General features: G+C 41.8%; 1 protein-coding gene across 1 annotated transcript in view; it reads right to left on the bottom strand.

The window, feature by feature from the left end:
* Positions 1-10,241, bottom strand: part of ABCA13 (ATP binding cassette subfamily A member 13) — a 446,769-nt gene extending 436,528 nt beyond the window's left edge. The window contains exon 1 of the mRNA XM_063086601.1: positions 10,160-10,241. Coding sequence (XP_062942671.1) covers positions 10,160-10,228 — 69 coding nt within the window. The 5' untranslated portion in view covers positions 10,229-10,241. The remainder of the gene's footprint in view (positions 1-10,159) is intronic.
* Positions 10,242-23,784: the final 13,543 nt, after the last annotated feature.

The raw sequence follows: 23,784 nt of genomic DNA, 5'->3' as shown, positions 1-23,784 counted from the left end.
ACTGAATACAAATCTAACCAAAATACCAACTGGGATAAATTTTAAGTCAAAATGATTCTAAAACATAATTGATGAATAAATATATTCCAAAGACAAAGAATATTCTAAAGAAAAAAGAAGAGCTATGAAAGATCCTAATCCTACAAAAGATTAGAACATATAAAGTATCAATTTTAAAAAATGAAATTGATGCAAAAACAGAAATGTAGATCAATGAAATAGCATGAGAAGTCTAAATATAGACTACTATATTTCAAAACACAAGGGATCTTGAAAAAGTTTATGAAAAGATTCATATTATTTTTAAGTCTATATTTCCACAAACTTTTCGAAGTCCCACAAATATGACAAAATAATCTTTTCAGTACAAAGAGGTAAGAAAGAAAGATTCAACAATGGTGTTTGGCCACCTGAATTTGGATTTTTTTTTAAAAAAAGATAAATTAAAACCTTACATAACACTCAAAAGTATACTATAAGTAGATGAAAGTCTAAAATACAGTAAATTTAATTCTAGGGTAACTAGAGGAGAGCAGCATATTGCTCACACTTATGGATAAATGAAGTATAACACCCACTGTTTTGAAATTATAAAAGACACATTTCAAAGAAAAGAAAAAGATTATACAAGATATACTAAATCCGAATAATAAAAATAAGCAAACAAAAAAGGGACAAAACTCGTCAGGGTAACACCAGGCCTCTAATTATACAGTTGGAGAATAGTTAGATGGGCAATTTATTTATTTATTTATTTGACCGGTAAGGGATTGCAACCCTCGACATGGTGTGGTCTGCACCATGCTCAGCCAGTGAGCGCACTGGCCATCCCTATATAGGATCCGAACCTGTGGCCTCAGCACTACTAGCGCTGCACTCTCCCGTGTGAGCCAAGGGGCCGGCCCAGATGGGCAATTTATATAAGGGAAAATATAATGAAAAAAATCATTCTTATACTAAACACTCAAAGCAGAAAATTAAATAAACCTTAATATTCCATTGCACAGGTACTAAATTTGCAAGCTCAGACCACACAGGGCCAAGGAGAATATAACACTGGACATGTCATCACCTAGCATCACATGACTCGTACATGCTCCCTGAAAAGAAGCCGGCCAACAGGTAGCACAAACCACAGAGACAGAGAGTAATTTGATTTCCTTTCTGGCTCAGTCACATTACTGTTTAGAATTTATCCCAAGATTATTAAAAATATGTCCTGCATTAAGGTAATGTTTAATACATGATAAATCAAGAGTGGCATGTTAGGGTAATGGAGATACCCCTGGAAACAAGGATGCCCCCAGCAACAGAAGCGATAAAGCCGTTGCCTCAGCCCCACCTAGAACTTGGGACTCTCACCACCCATGCCAGTTCATGCTGTGGGCACAGAGTTCAAGGCTGTGCTAGAGATGGCCTGAGGCTGTCCTGTGGTCCTTCCACCAGTAACTCCTGACAGTCTACAAACACAGAGATTACTAAATCCATTCCCAACATGTGCCAAACAGAGTTTCTTAATTCTCACTGTTTGATAGCACTTTGTCCCCCTTCACCCACTCGAGTCTTCATCAAGTACATTCAGCAAGTGTGTTCACAGTGCTGTTCACTCGAGGAACCTGGCGGGGGGGGCTCTGGGGTTCTTGGAAGGGTATGAGCTTGGTGTCAGACACAGCAGTCTCACTGCTGCTTTGCTGCTTCCCTTTAAGGGGTCTGGACAAGGCACTTATCTCCCTGGGCTCAGTGTCCTGCATCTGTGAAATGGGAATAAGAAGCCCTGTCATGCAAGGGTGTGGAGAGACTAAGTAAGACTAGGATCCTGGTCTGAACTTCAGGATTGGCCAGGAGAGGAAAGATTCTGACACCACACAGTTCGACCGATGTGGCAGAGCGCAGATGAAAGACTGTGCCTGCCAGGTCACAGCATAACACTACTTTAGCTTCCACTTTGGGTCTTTGTGGCGGTCCCTTTGTGCTGACATTCAGCCTTGACTCCACAGATCAGGGACAGGGCACCATAACCTCCTGGCTGCTTCCCACTCCTCCCTGAGGACCGCTTATTTTCCAAACAAGTGGGCATTAGGACATGTGAGTTCTGCTCTCCCAGAAGCTGCAGCTTCAAGCCTGCAGGATGGCAGGTGCTGGTGAAGCACATCTGGCCAGTGTCCCTGCATACCTGGGACAGCCTTGTGAACCAGGGTCAGACGGCCCTGCCAGTACCCCTCGGGTGAGCCCTCTAGCTGAGCCAACAGCAGGCAGCCAGGGAAGGAAACATCCCAGCAGGTATGAAGTGGGGACAGTGAAGGGTGCACACAGTGGGAAAGGCAGGGCTGACCTCAGACAAAGGTGGCCCTGAAAGGGGCCCTCAGAGGCCCAAGTTGACAAAATGAATGCGCACTTCAGTCTGACCAATTCTCTAATAAACAGCTTCAACCTCCAATAAAATCTCATGAAAACAAGTCTTGAGGGTGCCTCTGCCTCTGGTCTCTCAAGGTATTGTTCCTATGAGGTTTTTTCTTTAAACCTTTCTTGTAATTGAAAAACCCAGGCCTATCTGCACCAAAGTAAATAACACAACCAGGAGAACTCCAGGCGTTACAGACGAGCCCAACATCCACAAGGAAGAAAGAAAAGCCTCTTGTGAAAAGAAGAGGTCTTTGTTTTTCATTTTCCATTTTCACAGAAGCCACATAAACCCACCATCCTAAATAACATCTTCCAGACTGAACCTTGTGATGATCTTGTAATGTTCTCGCCAGCATGCTGGTAACAAATTCAGCAAAAGAGCAACAGAGAGAATTTTTTCTCCTTTTACCCTGACAAACAAACAAATTGGGAAATGAGAAATGGGCTGCTTTGTTTCTGAAATTCAGTTGGTTTTCCATAGGAGATGGGATCTGCTTACATTCTTTTTTTTTTTTTTTTTTTTTTTTTTGTCGTTTTTTTTCGTGACCGGCACTCAGCCAGTGAGTGCACTGGTCAGTCCTATATAGGATCCGAACCCGGGGCGGGAGCGTTGCCGCGCTCCCAGCGCAGCACTCTACCAAGTGCGCCACGGGCTCGGCCCCTGCTTACATTCTTATACTCGGGCAAGGACCCACGACAGACAGGACAGTTGCAGCCTAACACAGTCCTGAATGAGACACTTTCTTTATCCAAGGAGTTCCCTCACCAACCTTCAAAGCTGTTTCTATGGGTGGTTTTTTATTTAATCACTGTTGCTTTGAGGGAACATGGGAAGAAAATGAAGCTAAAATTAAAGGTGTAGAAGCAAATTCAAATCGATCGATATTAAGAAGAGGCACTGCTGGTTATGAATGGGAAAAAAGCAAACAAAACCAAAACAGCCCAGTGTACATACGTGAGCCCCTTGCTCTAACTATATGAAAGGATGTTTGCCTTTCAATAACTAGATTTCCCAACAACTTTTCCTAGATCACTTCTCTGAGGAAACTGAGACACATCAGAATGACCTTCAGTGCCCTCACAGTGACGGGGCAGTTTCTGCCCAGGTCCAAGGTAGGGTGAGCCATGACAGCCAGGGCAGCCCAGGCCAACCATGACAATAATACCACTGGCTCCAGATTTAATAACTGGTAGGAAGATCATCAACTTTGTCTTCTTATCTAGCCAAAGGGAAGTTGAATTATCCTCCAATTTTATGAAAGAGCTCTCGGGTCAGAGCTCAGAGTTATTAGAAAGCCATTGCCTCTTGTCCTGGGACAGGATCCCAGCCAGAGGGGGAGAAGAAGTAATGTAAATTGTCCATGTAGCCCAATCACGGCAAATGTATGACTTCCATGCAACTTCGGGAGTTCCGAGAATAGGTGCAACCTTGTTCAACAGGGCGGGTCTGCGGCTGAGTGGGTTTGTGTGTGAAGCATCCCAGGGCTGATCAACTCTGGGAGGCTTAGCAGTGCCCCCGTCCCCTCTTCTGACCACTGGCCAGCAAGGATGACCTGACCCCAGGGATCTCTGGCCACAGAAGCACAGGGCACATTTGCAGCTTCTGTCAAGCACTAGCATGCCAAGGAGAACAGGCTGACCGGTACTGTGATGGCTATCTTGGGGCTAAGCAAGGGCCAGTAGGCTCTGCCCAGCATCACCACCAAATCCTGTGGCCTGTTCTGGATGTTCCATCAGAGGGGTCTGAGCAGGGCCAGGTGGCTAACCATGTCCCTGAGTCACATAACCCAGGTCCCTCTGATGAAAAAAAGAGGCCAGAAAAGGAGAGTAAAAGAACCACAGTGACTCCTTTTTTTTTTTTTTTTAACTTAATTGACTTGTTCTTTTCTAGCCCAAGAAGCTGAACTTCCATTAGAATCTATTGCTTGACAAACTTTTTACAGGGAATTTGTTATCACCAAGATACCCATTGCTTAGATAAATGCAGATTAAACTGTTTAGAGAAATCCTGGGAAAACAGGATGGTTGTTAACCTGTTGTATTTTAAACAGATGGAAATTACTTACAAGTTGAGTAGATGAGAGTAGCCATAAATATTTAAAAAGGCCGGAGAAACCATTATTCAATATATCATAGCCAGTTACCCATTCCTCCCTCATACAAAGTTTGGAATTTATTTACTGCTTAGACCTTCCTGAACTCACACTGTAAAGCCTCCTTGCCTTCTCTTCTTGTTGGGCAGACTTATTTCTCACACTGAGAGGTGGTCTTCTCATATGCAAAACTAAATAAAATCCTCATTTAAGTGTCTTTACAGACTGGAGTGTTTGCTTGACACCACCCAAGGCACACATTTGTCTCCTGAGGCTGCAGTTGGGTTAACATAGAGCCCCAGTCTGGGCCTCAATAACACTGCTGCAGACTGAATAGTCTTCCCCCAGAACTCACACATTGAAGTCCTAACCCCAGAACCCCAGAATGTGATATTATTTGGAAATAGGATTGCCGTAGATGTAGTTAGTTAAGTTAAAATGAGGTCACACTGGAGCAGGGTGGGCCCTAATCCAATATGACTGCATCCTTATAAAAGAGAAATTGGATACACAGAAAAATATACAGGGAAGACGATGTGGAGAGAGACAATTATGGGCAGAAGACAGCCATCCACAAGCCAAGGAGAGAGGCCTAGAATGGAGCCTTTCTTCACACCTCTCAGAGGAACCAACCCTGCCAACACCTTGACCTTGGACTTTCAGGATCCAGAGCTGTGAGACAAATTTCTGTTATTCAAGCACCCAATCTGCAACATTTTACGACAGCAGCCTGAACAGACCCATATACTCTCCGTGGGCAGGCACGGATGCCCAACAGCCTCACAGGGCAATGAGGGAGCATGCATTTTGGGAAGATCTCTTTAAATAGGAAATCTTTACCAATTAGCACGGGCACAGTAGGACTCCAAATGAAATAATATTTGTCAGCAAATCTCAGCAACCCCTTCCAGCACTAAGACTGTACGCTAGTTACCTTTTTAACCCACTTATAGGTCAATCTACCTCTAACTCATTTAGCACATTTCCAAGATCAGTGTGTTTGAACATTTTAACTTTCTGAGTATTTTTCCCAATATAAAGCTATTCTGCTATGTTAAAAAAAATACACAACTGTAGCATCTTCTCAGTAACTATCCTTCAAGATAGTTTGAGATTTTTTCCTGACAGACGTCAGGCACCTGAACTTTGACCTCCTGATTTCTGCTAACACTCTTAGTAGACCCTTATAGCAAAATCTGACAGCAAACAATTGACAAGCTATCACTTGTACTTTGCAAAACCAGCAAAAAATCAACCTCTATGACAATGTCCAAAAGAAATAAGAGCTACTTTGCTTCTGGGCTTGATATCTACAATTTTATTGCAATTTCAGAAAAATACAGAAGTGTGCCTGGTATGTTGTTTCCAAAAGGAAATTATTCTTGAACATAGAATTAGGCTTTTAGCATCTGAATTCTGCAGTGCAGAAAAACCTCAAAGAAACATGAAATTCTTTTGTTTTGGAAAATAAAAATACACACAGATATATACACACAAAACCTCCGAGGTTTGAAGTAGTTGAATCTCAGCTTGAGAACTGGTTACATGTTAAAGATAATAAGTGATTTCCAAGAAGGTGTTTTTAAGGACTAGCCCTAAGGTAGATTGCTTGGAGGTAGACTGACAAAGAGTAGGGTTCGGCTGGGGCTTAATGTGGTTTCTCTAATGTGGGGAAATGGTAGGATTTGAACTTGACCACATGTTGAGTGAAGAAGGCTGCCATCATCAAGCTTGGACAGCCTCAAGGCTTCTTCCAACCAGGTAAAAAGAAAGGGCCTGGCCAGACACCGTAGTCCTTGTCTATGTCTGAGAGAAAGTAGGCATTTTACCACTGAGGGCTTTGAAAGCAAGGATGCCATGCTTTATGTGTGGGAGGCATCTGGGCACATATTACTGGGTTCTGGGTATGGAGTCCACGGGCAGGAGGATGTTTCTAGTAAAACAGTGGCCAATATAGCATTGTTATTTCTACTGCCCCTCCCAGGCTGTGGCTGGGAGTAGATCACAGGTTTTTAGGATAATGATGTCCTTGTATTAAACTATGCTTCCATCCCCCTCCAATAGCCCAAGTCTTCAGTAAAATTGATCAAACCCAAAAGGCTTGTGTGATTTTTCGTTTATGGAGTAAAGAATCAGAATCCTGCCCATTTAGGGTGAGTGGGATAGCAGTCACAGGAGGCAAGATTCAGAACAGAGATAAAGATTTCAACAGATGCAAGAAAGATCACTGCTCCATGACTTACTTGATGGGCAGGTTGGGGGAACAGTGCCATCTACAGTGCACAGGCTCTATGCTCTATTCAATATCGAAGCATGGAGAACCCCAGAAGACTGCAGAACTAGGAGACATCCAAGGAGCAGATACTTGGCTTACATTATTTTCTGATATCAGCCAGTGTTGATGAGATTGCTCAGGAACTACCCATGGGACACAACCAGGGGCATCATCAACCTGCTATCAACCTGCCCCAAAACAACGCGTCCTTACCTTGATGCACAAACCCTGCCCAGGAAACTTATTCAAGAGAAATGATCCAGTAGAAAATGCATCATCATGCATGATGATGTTATTCCTAATAGTAAGAACTAGAAAGAAATGGTTGAATAAATTATGTGTACCCACCTGATGAACTATTATACAATAAAACCTCTAAGTGGGAAGACCATACAGCAACTTTTAAAATCTTGGGGGTTGACTGGTTAGCTCAGCTGGTTAGAGCATGGTGCTTATAACACCAAGGTCAAGGATATGGATCCCAAAACCACCACCCGCCAAAAAAAAGAAAAAGAAAATCATGGGTTTCAATATTAAGCGAAAACAAAAAGATATAATCTTAATTATGTAAAAACATTGCATTATATTTGCCTAATAAAAGAAAAGACTACAAAAGTAGCAGATACATTAGGATAATGGAACTTTAGACAATTTTTTATAATTTTTCTATTGTTATATAGTGCTGCTTGTACATAAATAAAAATCAAGAGAAAAAATAAGTGGTATTAAAATAGTTATGAAAATATTCTTCTGTTTAAACTATTTTTTTCTAAGAAGAGTAGAATTGTAACAATGTATGAAGGTAGGTATAAATATAAATATGATGGATATTATTCGTCCATTATACTATTTTTTTTCTTATTTTTCTGTTTGAAATTTCTATAATAAAATGGTTTTTTAACGGAACTATATTCATAAAATATAGTAAAATGAAGGATTTTTTTAAGTAAATATAAAAACAGACAAGCTTCGTTCATCTTACAAATACTGCCTGGTTCTTATTCACTAAACAAACATTTATTTGTGACTGTTTATTCACTCGTTCAGATTGGTTATCCCACAGTTTATGCCAACACCCCACTTCCATGGTGCAAAAACAAAGACTTTACAGATTATCATTGAAGAACAGGAGGAAGCTGTGAAAACTAGGTCAGTTTAAAGACATTCACCCAGAGGGGGCTGGCCTCAATATTTCCACTGCAATAGTATTAAGAGATGTGAACATATTCACATTTTCCCCCTGGGGTTCTATTCTGACCCAATTGCAAGCCAGAAACCAAGAGTTAGCCTGGAGTGTCCTCTCCTTCACGGCCCATGGCTTATGTCCTGCAGATGTCTGAGGCCACCCATTCCTTCTACCCCCAGCACTGCGGCCGAATAAGAAGCAGCTTTGACTCTTAAGCCAGGCACTGTTGCAAGCACATTGCATGAACTAACTCATTTAATCCTTACAATCAATCTCATCTTACAGGGAGAAATCCAAGTTGAGAAATGTGCCCACATAAGTAAACTAGTAAGGGGCCAAGCTGGGATGTGAACCCCATCAGTTGGCTCCACATTCTAGGCACTGAAGCCCTTGTGTTGTTTCTACTATGCTGCTATTATAAGCAGTGCTGTGACGAATAACCTTGTACAAATACCATTTCCCACTTGTGCAGGGACATCTGTAGGCTATATTCCTCAGAAGTGGGTTCATTAAATATTTATTGCATATTTGTTGCTTTTCTCTGAACCGACAGTTGCTCCTTGAAAGCAGGACACACATCTGTCCAGTTCACCAGTAGCTGGCATTTCAGTCACTCAGTGAATATTTATTGAACACCTGTTATGAGCCAGGTACTGCTCTGGGTACTAGGGAATATATTAGTGAATAAATAAGAAAAAAATGGCCAGCTCTGATGGATCTTAGATACTAATATAGTATCCAGAGGCAATTAACAAATAAGGAAATCTGTGGTATGTTACCAGATGATAAATACAAAGAGAAAAAAAGGCAAAGAAGGATGAGGTGCAGGAGTTACCATTTTAAGTAAGCAGTCATCAAATAAATAAATGGACAAAATATTTCTGATGAGGATGTTTACTTCAGCAGCAATAATAATTGTGAAAATTTTTAATAACTCAGGAGTCCAATAATGAGGAGTAAATAGTCCTGATACCACCCCTCACTGAGCTGTTCTGAGGTTTAAATGAGCTGATATACATAAAGCAGAAAGAACCGTGCCTGGGAAACCCACTTCCACCTGTAATATTCTTAAATGGGAAAACAGGCTTAGTTCCCCCAAACAAACTTATTTGTTAATGAAATATGCTGTTCATAAATGGAAAACCACCTACACGGACACCAACACACTAACAACTGATGAAGAGTTTAAGTCTCATTTATTCATTCCTGATCTTAAAACTTGTACAACCAAATTTTCAACTGAAATTGTTCTGATCCTGAAGAACACATGAAAAAGAAAACATCTCCTTTAACATTTATTTTGAGAAAGAGGAAAGAATATTCTGGCTATAAGGATTCAGCCAAATGAAATTCAATGTCAACCACTGAATTCCTTCAAACATAAGAATTTGTAGCAGAAAAACCCCAACTGTTAAGTGTAGACCTTAAAATCAGAAATAATGATGCTATGTTACTGCCTACTTCTACTGAAAATGACACTTGCAGGTATTATTAACATCTGTCTTCTGGCATCAGGAATAATGGAAAGTTAATTGTAAGAATAAGCAATTGATTTCTACTTCATTGAAACGTACACTTACAGGTTATTTACTTAAGTATTCACGCAAGTTTGGCTTAAGCAATTCCAATCTGCTTAGGAAAGCCTTGCTGATGTAATTATAAAAAGATGTGAATTAAAACTAAAGATTTACTATCAAAGAATACTGTCAGCCTGAAGAATCTCAGGGAAAATAAAAAGAAATGAATAAAAATGAAAAATATTGAGTAGACAGGCCATGCCCAGCTCTGCTTACACACATCATACAGCCTCACACTTTGGAGTCATTACTTGCAATATTCTGTTTATGCATCAAATGCATTTGACGCTTTGTCCCTTAAACCAGAGGATTTGTAGCTCAGTTTTTAAAACAAATGCCCAAAGCACCAATTACAATTCAAATTCCATTTGTTATATGTTTTCAGTTTTTCTAAATTAGCCCTTTTCTGACAAGATTCTACCATCTTGATTTTGTGCTGGTCATCAGAGATCAGCTGCTTTGGCCCTTACGGCAGGTTCTCATTTAAAATAATCCAACCTCCCCAATTTCCCTGCTGTATGGACATTTGTAACTGCCAAGAGGCAGGGGCAGCCAGGCAAGAACAAACCCCGATCTCTCTCCAGACCTCACTGGAACCTTTTGGAAAACCAAGGCAAGCACTCACCGGGTGCCTGAGTCTGCAGAGCCAATTCTTCCAGAGCAGAGCTTGGAACTGGCGCCCAGCATGCCCCATGCCTTCTGCTCCCTGCTCTCAGTTAGGAAGCCAGCCTGCAAAGACAGTGCTTATATAGCGCTCCCAAGAAGGCATGTTGCCTATTAGTCAATTCTAACAAAAGTAAGTGATGCAAGAGAGATTACTGGTAACTGAATACAACAGGCATCAAATGTCCCCTCTTGTTCTACGTCTGCTGCAAAATCTTATCTTCTCACTAGTTGGTCAGTGTTCGGGGAAGGTGGGATTACAAAAGGCTGCCTTCAGGGCCTGTCTCGGGCACACACAGAGCACGCCCACCCTGCCCAAGGACCCCCACAACCCACGCACACGATGAGAAGCAATGCCAACATTTGCTGCTTTCTCCCTTTTCCCTTGATGTTAAAAGGATGGAATTATTCCTCCTCTCTCGAAACAGGCCACCATACTCATTTACCAGATTATGTCCATTTTGGTGGTCCCATGGCAGAGAATTGGAAGGAAAGGAGATGGAAGCAATGTTGGTGTATGGGGGAGGTTGTGGAATGGTGGCTCCAGGTCCCCTCCATGACTGCACCCCCACTTCATACTCTGACTTCACCCATGTCCCCTACAGGGTTCAAGAGCCCTGTGTCAGAGAGCAGGGAAAGCGGGACAAGCAGCTGTTGGGAGAGCACCTCAGAAGGAGCCCTGTGGGATTCTTGCACACCTGCACTTGTCCAGCTGGCATGATGGACTTGTGGGGCGGCTGGTTGCTCCATCGTTCTGGAGCCCAGGCCCGGTTCCTGTTGCCCCCAGGGGTGGTCAGGAGCACATCAGGCAACCCATTCTTGTGGTCTTCCATTTCATAAAGCAATTTTCACAAGCTGTGAATGTTCTATAAATGGCTTTTGCAACAGGAAACAGGGACACAGGCTTCACCAAAGGAACTGACTCAATGACTGTGTAAACTTATGTTTTAAAAGAACATCCATTTTATTTTCTTTTATTATTTGTTACATTGAATCAAGGTGGGTCTGGAATTTCTAACTTGCTCACTGTGGGCGTCTTTTGATCCATGTTTCAGCCAACCAACCAAACTGATAGAGCCCTGCCTAACTCCCTGAGCTGAAACATGAAATGCAGAATCTCTGCTAAGTGGGCCCATATCAATAAACTTGGCCGGATCCAGGCTTATGATCCTTCCACCATTATCCCACACATGCTCCCCAGATTTCTCTATATATAAATTAGAAAACTCAAATTGCCCTTTTGAAGTGTAGCATACCTCCTCGTGGGTCAAACTTCGTACCTCGCCTTTGGATGCTGCTGGTACTGAGTCCCATTATAGGTCTGGAAGGAAAGAAGGGTGATGGGGGTAGGTCCTGAGGAGAAGCAGCATTGTCCTGCATGGCAACGACCTCAGGGAAGGCCATTACCATTTTCTCAGTGTTAATTTGCTCAGACTTGGGACCAGAGGCCTGCTCTGCTGGGGATGGGGAGAACTCTTCCATTGGCAAAGAAGACACATCAGAATGTAGTGGCTCAGTGTCCCCATCCTCATCAAGGTCTTCCTATTCATGCCTATTCCAACTTTCAGAATCCCATCCATTCCTAGTTAATGCCCTCACTTTAACAGTAGACCCCTGCAAGTCTGGGGGTTCAACTTGCTTTGCGATTCAGCCAGTTGCAGGATGAGATTCTGGGCTTGACTTTCAGCAACCTCAGCCCTGTGGCCACAGGAGGTGAAGGGTACAGGTTGAAGCTTTCAGGACATTTATGCAGCACTTGGGCCTAGAACTTGATCCCTGAGCTCATCCTTTTCTTTCTCCACTTTATCCAGTGGCATTAGGAGCAACCAGCCAGTCCTATTATAATCATCGGTGTGACAAAAATGTCTGAAAGTACTAAACACACAGTCACCCAGACCCTTGCTTCTCACAAATGTTTGATTAGGAGTAGCTAATGGTGACACTTTGTTCATCTCTATTGCCAGATCATGATATGGACTACTGGCATTCTCTTTACTACTGGAAACACTGTCATTCCTGTCTTTAAGTCTAATCAGATTAGAGAGCCATTTCCAGAAACTCCAAGACACATGAAAAGCCAATGTCTCAGTTCAAGTCTGAAGTCTGGAGAAAAAGCTGAGGTCTCAGTTAAAAGGCCATCAGCCAGGAAGACTTTCTTACTCAGAGGAGGGTCAACCTTTTTGTTATATTCAGGCCTTCAACTGATTGGAGGAGGCCCACTCACATTAGGGAGGGCAACATGCTGTATTCAGTCTACCAATTCAAATGTTAATCTAATCCAACACACCCTCACAGAAACAGCCAGAATAATGACTGACCAAATATCTGGACAATGACAGACCTGGCTCTGCCAATTATTAGCTATAAGACCTCGGGTAGTAACTTCTGAGTCCTTTTTCTTGGTGGCTGGACAGTGCAGAGATTGAACCCTGGACCCTGGTGTTAGCAGCACCGTGCTCTAACCAGCTGAGCTAACCAGCCAGCCCTGACCAAATATCTGGACACCCTATGGCCTAGTCAGGTTGACACATAAAATTAGTCATCAGAAATGCCCTGAGTTTAGTGTTCATATTACAATCATATGCATTAGGATGGGGTTACTATCTATAGCAGTTTTCCAAGATTCAAAAACTTTAATTTTAATTATAGACTTGCCATATGACCCTACAGTTCCACTCCTAAATATACACCCAGAAGAACTGAAAACAGGGACTCAAACAAGTACATGTATGTGAAAGTTCATAGCAGCACTATTCACAATAGCCAAATGGTAGAAACAACCCGAGTGTCCATCAACAGATGAATGAATAAACAAGATGTGGTCCATCCACACAATGGAATATTATTCAGCCATAAAAAGGAATGAAGTACTAATACATGCTACAATATGGATGGATCCAGAAAACATTATGCTAAGTGAAAGAAGCCAGATTCAAAAGATCACATATTGTATGACTCCATTTATATGAAACATCCAGAATGGATAAATCTGTAGACAGAAAGTAGATTGGTGGTTGTCAAGGGCTGCAGAAGAGGAATATGGGGAGAAACTGTTTAATGGGTACAACAAGGTTTTTCTTTGGAGGGATGAAAATATTTTTGGAACTAGAAAGTAGTGGTTGCACAACATTGTGACTGTACTGAACGCCACCGAATTGTTCACTTTAAAATGGCTGATTTTACGTTATGTGATTCCACCTCAATAATTTTTTTAGTGAATGTTTCCACTCATCTCTTCTCAGTCATTTGGCCAAGCTCAAAATAACCCGAGCATCTGGTGCTGCTCAATGGAACTGCATTGAGAACCTGGCCATTCTGACCACATTTGTTCTTTGTGTTGTCCTAGCCACTTTCTACATTACTAAGTCATCACCCTCACGGAAACCAGACAGTAGCTGCTAAAGTCCTATTTAGAAGAGCCAGGTCAAAATCTTCTCCCCAATGGCTCAACACTTATCTCGCATGATAACTGAAAAATGTTCGATTCCCCAAGTGCTGCTCCAGAGCCCTTACTGCAGCATCCTGCTTACAGTAATGATGTAGCCCCCCACGTGGGGAGATGATGGATTGACAAGCCAGCTCCTTCTCTAACCTACTCTCTCCCTTCCCTTACAATCCCAAAGAGCCCTGAGGAAGCCATAAGTTGTAAACAGTAATAATAATAATGAATAGGATTTGTTGGGGGATGAAGGGGATGCAGAGTAAGTTGGAGTATGACAAGCCAAAAGGATCTAAGCCCATGAAGCAGAGATGGCCAATGTCCCCAAGACGATGAACTCTTACACAGTGCAGAGAGCTGTTGAGAGGTGGATGCTCAACAAGGGATTTCCCAGCCCCCCTTGTGCCTGGGGGTGGCCAAGTGGCTAATCCTTGCCACAGAAGGTGAGGGGAGTGCTGTTTGTCACTTCCAAGTCCAGGCTTTCAAAGTCAGGCAGTGTTCTCCCTTCTCTGCAGCAGAGGTCCTAGGGGATGGTGGAATGGAAGATGGAAGGAGCCTGGACTCTACATGTGGTAAAATCTCCTGAGCAAAGAGCATGTGGTAGAATCCTTGGTGAGTGGACACAAACATTCCTGTGCTGAGCCAATGATACACAGGCATTTATTAGTTAAAGTGTCCGGTGTGGCAGAGTTCTCTATAAAGTTCTCTCCCTCTATCCCCTGTTACCCCCATTTCACTCAGATGTCTCATTGAGGCAAGTGCCTGAAAGACAGCAGAATTTGTCCATACAGAAATCATGGGGACTCTGCTTTCTCTCCCTCCCTTTCTCTATAAATAACCATCTTAACCATCCCCTCCTTTATTACAACATAGAGTCAGGGAGACCAGCAGGAAGAAGGCTGTTGGCAATTGTCCAAGGAGAAGGAAATAAGGACCTCCAACAGAGGCATGGGACATGAAACAAAGTACACAGGAATAAAGGGTGATGTAACTAACAGAAGGAAAGAAGAAGGAGAAGCCAAGGCTGGTGAAGGGGTAGAGGTATGGAGGTGTGGGCACCAGGCAGGGATTGGAATTACAAGGGAGGACAGGTTCTGGCACTAGAATCAGACAACGGGAATTACAGGTCCAGTCTGTGGTGAACTGGCTGCCCAAGGGAGGACAGGTTCTGGCACTAGAATCAGACAACGGGAATTACAGGTCCAGTCTGTGGTGAACTGGCTGCATGACCTTGGCAACCATGGCCTCACTGTCCTGATCAGTACAACTGTGAAGTGAACACTGAGGATGAAATAAGAGAAAGCACCTAGGATAGTCCTGGGTTCTCCCACCCCGAGGTCGACGCACCAGGAGTTCGGCTGTCCTCCTGCCTGACACCCGTATTTCACACCTCTCTACACAGCAGACAACAGGTAAAAGGGAAGCATCATGAGTCCAAGTGCAGCTCTGACATGAGAGGGGAAAATCAGGAGAAGCAAGCTCATCAGCCTCTCTTCTAACATAATGCACAAAAGCAAAAATTTGCCGGTTCAACAGGGATCCAGAAATGGATAATTTACTACAAAACCTGTATCACAAGGAGAGTTGAGGAAGAAAAGGTGTTACAGACTGAACTGTGTTCCCCTAAAATTTATATGTTGAAGCCCTAACCCCTAGTGTGACTGTATTTGCAGATGGGGCCTTTACGGAGGTAATAAAATGAGGTCATAAAGGTGCCCTCATCCAATAAGACTGTTGTCTTTATAAGAGGAAGAGACAGCAGGAGTGAGCACACAGAGGAAAGGTCATGTAAGGACACAGCGAGAAGGCGGCCATCTATGAGCCAGGATGAGGGGCCTCAGCAGGCACCAACCCCAATGGCACCTTGATCTTGGGGTTCTGGCCTCCAGAACTGTGAAAAAGTAAACTTCTGTTGTTTAAGGTGTGGTATTTTGTTACGGTAGCCCGAGTGGACTTAGAGGTTTGCAAAGGGGAACTGGGAACATAAACTTGCATTTAGGTACCTAAAGATGAGGCTAGCTAAGGAATTTAAGGCTGATGTTTGCGACTTACCTAGATTAGGGAATTTGTTTGACCCCAGAAGACACAGAGAGCCACGGAGTTAGCAGAAAAGTCTTTGTATAAAAGGATCCTGAAAATAAAACATTCTGGAGATTATCTCTAAAGCTAAAACCTGCTTATAGCAGAGCTTATTACAGAATCATGGATTATCTGTGCAGGACAGACTGTGTACCTCGTGCACCAAACATTGCAAATCAGAATCCCATATCTACATGTGCTTGGTCAAAAGACATCTCATATTGGTTTATAAAAATATTTGGCTTTATGACTGACAACAGGACTTGCCCCAGTGTCTGCTCTTGGCCACCCCTCCCCTCCATCCTCCCCCCCCCCACAGCCAATCCGCTTAATTCTTTGAATCAAGATTTGATTCCTTAGAAAAGTGGGTGGGGTAAGAGTATATGAACCCAGGCACACATAGGGGAGGGAAGAGGGAAAGGAGGGCTGAATCAGACAGAAAGAAATGAAGAACGATGGGTCTCAGAGGCTGAGAACCAACTTCATCTCTTCCCCAGCTACACTTAGTCTAGAGCTGCTTGGATGGAATAAGTTTCAAACACCAATTGCTTTGGTCAGAGCTGAACAGTTCCCAAAGAGCCAACCAAACCATTGGATGAGCGTGTGATGAACTTGAATGTAAGAAATTACCATATACACACTTGGCTGATTCCCTTGAAAAGTGATGGCAATGTAGTTCAAAACTTATAAGTAAATTATTCAGGATTTCCAGGTAAAATTGCCTCTTTGTCTCTGTTAAAAAGCTTTATTTAAATTGCAGGCAATAAGCAATTAGAAGTTTCATAGTTTAAAGAACTTTCATGACCCAAATATTTCTTATTTAATTGTCATTTATAAATCTTGAAAAATAACCTTACAGGAAATTTAAATAGCTTACTTTTCTGTGATACTGAAATTTTATCTTGCTAATTTCAATAATTTCTCATGAATCTGAATTAGTTTCTTTTTGCACTGACAGAAAAACATAACTTCAATTTGTGTCTAAAGGATACTTGTTCAAAAGATAATAAAGTGATGGGAACCGTGGTTTTTATCTTCTAATGCTCTCTGGTGTCCACTGAGCTAAGAAAATTAAAAAGAAATCCCCCAAAATCTACTAACAATTTTTTTTTTTTAATTTTATTTTGTCGATATACATTGTGGCTGATTATTGCTCCCCATCACCAAAACCTCCCTCCCTTCTCCCTCCCCCCCTCCCCCGCAACAATGTCCTTTCTGTTTGCTTGTCTATCAACTTCAAGTAATTGTGGTTGTTATATCTTCTTCCCCGCCCCCCCCCCCCCCCCCGGTTCTCTCAAGGTCCATCCATGTTGTTGCAAATGGCAGTATTTCATTCGTTTTTATAGCTGAGTAGTATTCCATTGTGTAGATGTACCACATTTTCCGTATCCACTCATCTGATGATGGACATTTGGGCTGGTTCCAACTCTTGGCTATTGTAAAGAGTGCTGCGATGAACATTGGGGAACAGGTATACCTTCGACTTGATGATTTCCATTCCTCTGGGTATATTCCCAACAGTGGGATAGCTGGGTCATATGGTAGATCTATCTGCAATTGTTTGAGGAACCTCCATACCATTTTCCATAGAGGCTGCACCATTTTGCAGTCCCACCAACAGTGTATGAGAGTTCCTTTTTCTCTGCAACCTCGCCAGCATTTATCGTTCAGAGTCTTTTGGATTTTAGCCATCCTAACTGGGGTTAGATGGTATCTCAATGTGGTTTTGATTTGCATTTCCCGGATGCTGAGTGATGTTGAGCATTTTTTCATATGTCTGTTGGCCATTTGTATATCTTCCTTAGAGAAATGCCTACTTTTTGCCCATTTTTTAATTGGGTTGCTTGTTTTCTTCTTGTAAAGTTGTTTGAGTTCCTTATATATTCTGGATATTAATCCTTTGTCAGATGTATATTTTGCAAATATTTTTTCCCACTCTGTTGGTTGTCTTTTAACTCTGTTAATTGTTTCTTTTGCTGTGCAGAAGCTTACTAACAATATTGAGAGGAAAGTCACCTAAACCTGTGACTTAGATTTAAGGGCACTGAGCAGAATTCTCCTTTTAATTCCCTTTGGACAATTTAAGATCCAAATCATGTTTCTTGCACCTTCTGTTGAGTTGAATTGTATTTCACCAGGTGAAAATATGAAATGCAACATCTGTTTACTCCAGCATCCAGGCATCTAGGTTTAATCTATAAGCATAGGACAGCAGAATCAAAATGCAAACTCTAAAATTCAATTTAGCAAGGGGATTCAAGGATTACCATTTTTCCAGCGTCTGGGTGAGTAAAGAGAATTTGCTCTGGAGGAGGTGGTGTCAGGCTAGGGTAGTGAGGAGCTGATGACTCCCAAATCAACATTCCAGAATCCTAAGGACCTCAGAAAGGACACATCAATACCTAAAGAGAAGGAACTTTACCAAGGTCCACAACAATCATATTTGCATAATATCTTGCAATTTTCAAAATACGTTTAAATGCATCCCCTGTGATGCTCACCAAACCAATGAAGCAGGTAGGTCTCACATGTTTCATTTTACAGATGCAAAAACTGAGGCTTATTTCACTGGGAAAACAGAGGTGGTCAATACAAAACTTTCATACAATCCCTCCACCAAATAACAGCTTTACTCAGATGCTGTCCCTTCGTCCTGACACATGAATTGCCCCACCCTGCTCCTATCCACAGACAGCTTCCTCCTGTGCACTGGCTGCATCTCGTGCCTTCTGCATATCACCAGTTTTGCACTCTCTGATGGAACATTTCCATGCCCACACAAGCATGCGAGGTTTCTCAAACACCTAGAAGAAAGGAGTTCAAATCTCTTCATCACAAAGAAATGATAAATTTTTACAATGATAAATATGCTAACTACCCTGATTTGACCATCACACATTGTATACATGTACTGAAATATAACTTTGTACCCCATAAGTATGTACAATCAATGTTTCAATTAAAAAATAAATTCCTTAAAAAAAAAAAAAGCACGTGAGGATAGTTGCCATCCAATAAAAATTAGTTCCTCCGGTGATGGCACCACCTCTTTGTTTATTAATATCAAAATTCTACAAAATAGCTGTCTATATTCTCTCTGTTCACAAAGTTTAGTCCCATCTGTCTCAGTTCCACTGCAGTCAGGCTCTTGTCCTCACCACTCCACTGACATTTCTTCTGTGACCTCCATGCTCCAAGTTTCCAGATGCAACAGCCAGAACAAGCCAGTCTCTCCCTGCACAACCCGGCAGTGCTGTTTGGCATAGAACTCCATCCCTTTCTCACCACTTTCTCTTGCTTCTCCTCCCACCTTTTAGACCCATCCTCTTCAGTCTCCATTGCCTGTTATTCCTCATCTTTCCATCTTCTGACCTTCAGAGGACCTCAGGGCTCAATTTTTACCCATTTCTCATCTCCATTTACACCCACATCTCAGCCAGGCTCAATGGCTTTAAATGCCATTGGTGCACTGACAGCTCCCAGATTCATAACCAGGTCTGATCTTGTCCCTCAACTTCCAGGCCCTGCTCAGAGGTACAGAGAACCTTCAGCTCTTCTCTCCCATCTCCCTGAGACCATGAGTAACTCAGTGGGTCTATCTCTGGCCATCTCTGCCTCAGCGCTCCACTGCCATCTCTACTCTTCCACTTTACACCTTGATGGCACAGATTCTCTGAAAGGCTTTTACCTTCCAGTGCTTCAGATGGAAGTAGAGCCCTTGCCTCCTACACACTCAAATCCAAATAGCCACTTGGGGGTCGTGCTGTCCCGGTTCCACCTTGGAGATAACACGGCAGGCAGAAGGGATAGGTACAGGATCTCCTCTTAAAGAATCTAGCCATTCAGTTTTCCCCAATAATCTCATCCATTTGCACATCAAACAAAGTTGATCTAGACTTCTAGAAAAGGAAAATTTAAAAATTGATGAATATTCCTCCAAATTATTCTACCTTACAGCTGGACCTTCACCTTTTTACTTGAAAGCCAAAATGTAGGGTTCTGGTTCTAGTTAGAATGGATTAAGCCCATTCCACCCTACCTTCCACTTATTGCAACTAAAATCTCTAGAAAGAATATAGAAAGATACTACTCGGGAACTCTAGAAAATAAATACAAGCAGATAGACCGGATAGAAAAATCAAACTCAGAGAATGGCCCATGTGGCAGTGAGTTTCCTTCCTTTTGCGTTTATTTTTTTTTTTTTTAGTTTTGGTTCCTCCCATATTGCCTAACTTAGAGTTTACGGCAGCTCAAATCCTGAAAGTGTGAACAGACACAAATGGAAAAAGTTCCAAGGAAAAAACTTCTTACACTAGCCACAGAACCCATAAAAGAGACTGTATAGTATGGAGCTCTGTTGAGTCTCCCAACCCTAGTTCCAGTGAACCCCATAACAGATCTGGACCCTGCAGTGGTGACAGTGGTGGTAGCAGCCCCACAAGGTCAGTTTCTTGCCATTTAGCCCTGAAGTAGACCCTGTTGTAGGAAGTGTGCAACAGCAGAGACAGGCTAAAGCCCCAGCTTCCTAGCTAGGATACCTGGAAAGGGAGACCATGGTAACTACTATGTGTGAGAAACATCTCAAAGTGGAGGTAGCTAGAGAAAGTAATCCTTTAGATCTGTGTATGAAGTCCTGGGATCACCCTGAGCGATGCATGCATGGAATGAACAAGAACCAACATAGCAAAGCCTTTGAGAACTGAACTACAAAGCAGAACACTCCCTACGACAGACTGGCCCCTGGGCGACACACACATAAAACAGACCAGAATAGCACTGCAACAGCTTTGGAAGTTAAATCAACATTGGATGTACGGCTCGCATAAGATGGGTCAAGACTTGCAGAGTGAACCCAACTGGGTTAACTGCCTGTTAAAACAAAACAAAACAAAATCAATATTCCCTAGAAGATTTCAATAGAACACAAAGTCTTCTAACATAATATTCAAAATGTCCAGGATAGAAGCCACAATTATTCAACACAGGCAAGAGCCAGAAAAACCTTAAAGAAAATTCTCAAGGGAAAAGGCAATCAACAAATGGCAATCCTAAATTAACCCAGATGTTGGAATTATTAGATAAATACTTTAAAACTATTATTATAACCATGCTCAATTAAGTAAGGGCAAAGACTCATGAAACAATTAGAAAGGTGGACATTCTCAACAAAGAATTAGTAGCTATAAAAAAGAAACAAATGGGAAGTTTTGGAACTGCAACATAAAATAACAGAAATAAAAATTTCACTGGAGATTCTCAATAGCAGAATGGATTTGAAAATGAAAGAGTCAGAAAACTTGAAGACACATCAATAAAAGTTATCCAATATGAACAAAAGGGGGAGAGACTGAAAACCAATCAGAGCCTCAGGAACCTATGGAACAGTATCAAAGATTCCAACACTCATACAATGTGCCAGAAGGAAAAGAGACTTAGCATAGAAAAAAACTGAAGGAGACAAGAATGCATCACAAGAACAATCCATGAAAGAAAAAATTATAATTAGAATTTATCAAAATTAAAAACTTTTGTTTTAAGAAAAATACTGTTAAGAGAATAAAAAGACAAGATGCAGACTAGGAGAAAATATTTGCAAAACAATTTACTTTTAGAATATATAAACAGTTCTCAAAACTCAACAGTAAAATATTAAAAATCCAGTTAAGAAATGAGCAAAAAACATGGAGACATACCAGTGAAAAGGATATACAGATAGCAAACAAACCATGAAAAGATGTCTAACATCACTAGCCATCAGAGAAATACAAATTAAAACCAAGGTGAGATATCACTACATACCTCTTAGAACAACTAAAATAAAAAGGCTGGCAAGGATGCAGAGAAATCAGATCCCTCATATATTGCTGATGAGATGGCAAAATGGAACAACCACTCCAGAAATAGATTGGCAGTTTCTTTAAAAACTGAACACACACTTACCATATAATCCAACAATCATATTCCTGGGCATTTATCCTACAGAAATAAAAACTTACATTCATACAAAATCCTCTATATCAATGTTCGTAGCAACTTTATTAGTAATCACTCAAAACTGGAAACAAGAAAAATGTTCTTCTATAGGTGAATGGTTAAAAAATGTCTTATATTCATAGCATGGAATACGACTCTTATCAGTGAACAGAAATGGACTACTGATGCATGCAAACTGGATGAATATCAAGGATGTTATCAAGTGAAAAATATAAATCTCAAAAAAAATCACATATTATTTGGTTTATACAACATCCTTGAAATGACAAAAATACACAGATGGAAAGTGTATTAGTGTTTGCCAGGGGTTAGGGATGGGGAGAGGGGTTGGGCATGACTACAAAGGGGCAGCATAACGGAGATCTTTGTAGTGATGGAATAGTTCTCTATCTTGATTGCGTTGGACAAATCTTCACATGTGATAAAAAGCACAGAAATATACACCCACAATGTGCTGATGTCGATTTCCTGATTTTGTTATTATACTATTGTAAAGCTAGGGCTTACAGACCCGTTGAGTCTGTTGCACAGATTGGGTTACAGACCCTCCACATGCAGGTCTGTGAGCTAGGTAACAGAAAAAAAAAAAGGTTCTGGGAGCCGTAGGTATAGAAAATGAACGGGTTTTATTCAGATCTAGGAGCAACTGTCCTAGTGACTTCTCTGAGAGTTCTGAGAAGTGCTGTGGCTCAGAGCTGTTAGTCTTTTATACTTAAGTCCACAACCCTGGATACCTGGGTGCCCATACACAATTTACATTAAGTAGCAACAAGGAACACCTGAGGATATTTACAGCAAATGCTCGGCAAGATTCTGAACATCTGAGGGGCCCTGACCATTTTCCTATTTTTCTCAACAACTATACTTACACATAAGTCATAACCATCAGGGGAACCTGCATGAAGGTTACATGGGATCTCTCCATATTGTCTTTGCAACTTCCTGTGTATTTATACTTAATTCAAAACAAAGTTAAAAGGTCATAGAAGTAGACATCAAAAAACTGAATTTTATTTTATGTAAAATAAATAAATAAATAAACAAGACTTGCTGGCAGAGCTTTAGTCTTGTTTTGCTCTGATGTCCCATCCTAAAACATGGGATTCAAGGAGAAGAACCCAGTCCCCAGTTTAAAAGCCAACCTCAACTGATCTGGCAATGTCGTCTCATCCTCCTCCACAGAATTGGTCTAGGGGTTCCCATGTGACTCGGTTTTTACTAATAAGAGACCTCAGACGGGGTGTGCAACTGTGGCTTCACTGAATGTTTTTCTGGCTCTTAGAGAAGAGGCCACCAGATGAGATGTCTCTGTTTTTGAATGGGACACCTCTAACAACCATAGTCATTGACCAGCACAAAGACAAAGCCAACCCACAAAGGAAGGCAGAGTGGAGAGAACCATGGGGAAGTGGAATTAGGGCCCTGTTCAATAAGACACTGATCCTGAATTCACCCTCTACCTGGACTCCTTGTAATGTGAGGTCATAAATTTCTTAATGGTGAAGCCAGTAGCAAGTGGGATGCTGACCTGGAGATGAAGCTATCCTAAGTAAGACTGGAAGAATGTATTCACTAACAAAGAACTAACTAGGTTTTCCTTGGTTTTGGAAGTTGTGCTCAAACACTAGTATGTATCAGAATCACCTAGAGGTGATTAAACCCAATTGCTGGGTCCCACCCATCGATTTTTCTAATTCCATAGGTCTGGGGCCTGCGGATTTGCATTTTGAACAAGTTCTCAAGTGATGTCCATGTAGCTATTTCAGGATCACTCATGAGAACTGCTGTTTGGGGCTAATTGCTTCAGCTCTTCCCTGTTCTCTAAACAGACTTGTTTAAAGAAGTACAGTACACCTGCAGAGAAGCCATGCAGCTTGAAGGGAAACACCTGAACTCCACGTGACTCAGGGTAACAACCCCAAAGACACAAAGCACCAGGGAAGCATTTCTGTCCCACACTCAATGCCCTCCTCCAGGGACAGCATCCTCCATGCAATATGATAAATAATTATTGGAGGATTGAAAGTATCACTAAGCAAGCCATCCAGATAATGATTATTTTGGGATTAGCAATA

Source organism: Cynocephalus volans, chromosome 2 (genome assembly GCF_027409185.1).
Source record: "Cynocephalus volans isolate mCynVol1 chromosome 2, mCynVol1.pri, whole genome shotgun sequence".
Classification (NCBI taxonomy): domain Eukaryota; kingdom Metazoa; phylum Chordata; class Mammalia; order Dermoptera; family Cynocephalidae; genus Cynocephalus; species Cynocephalus volans.
The sequence above is the reverse complement of the archived record's forward strand: the minus strand, read 5'-3'. Positions and strand labels throughout refer to the sequence as shown.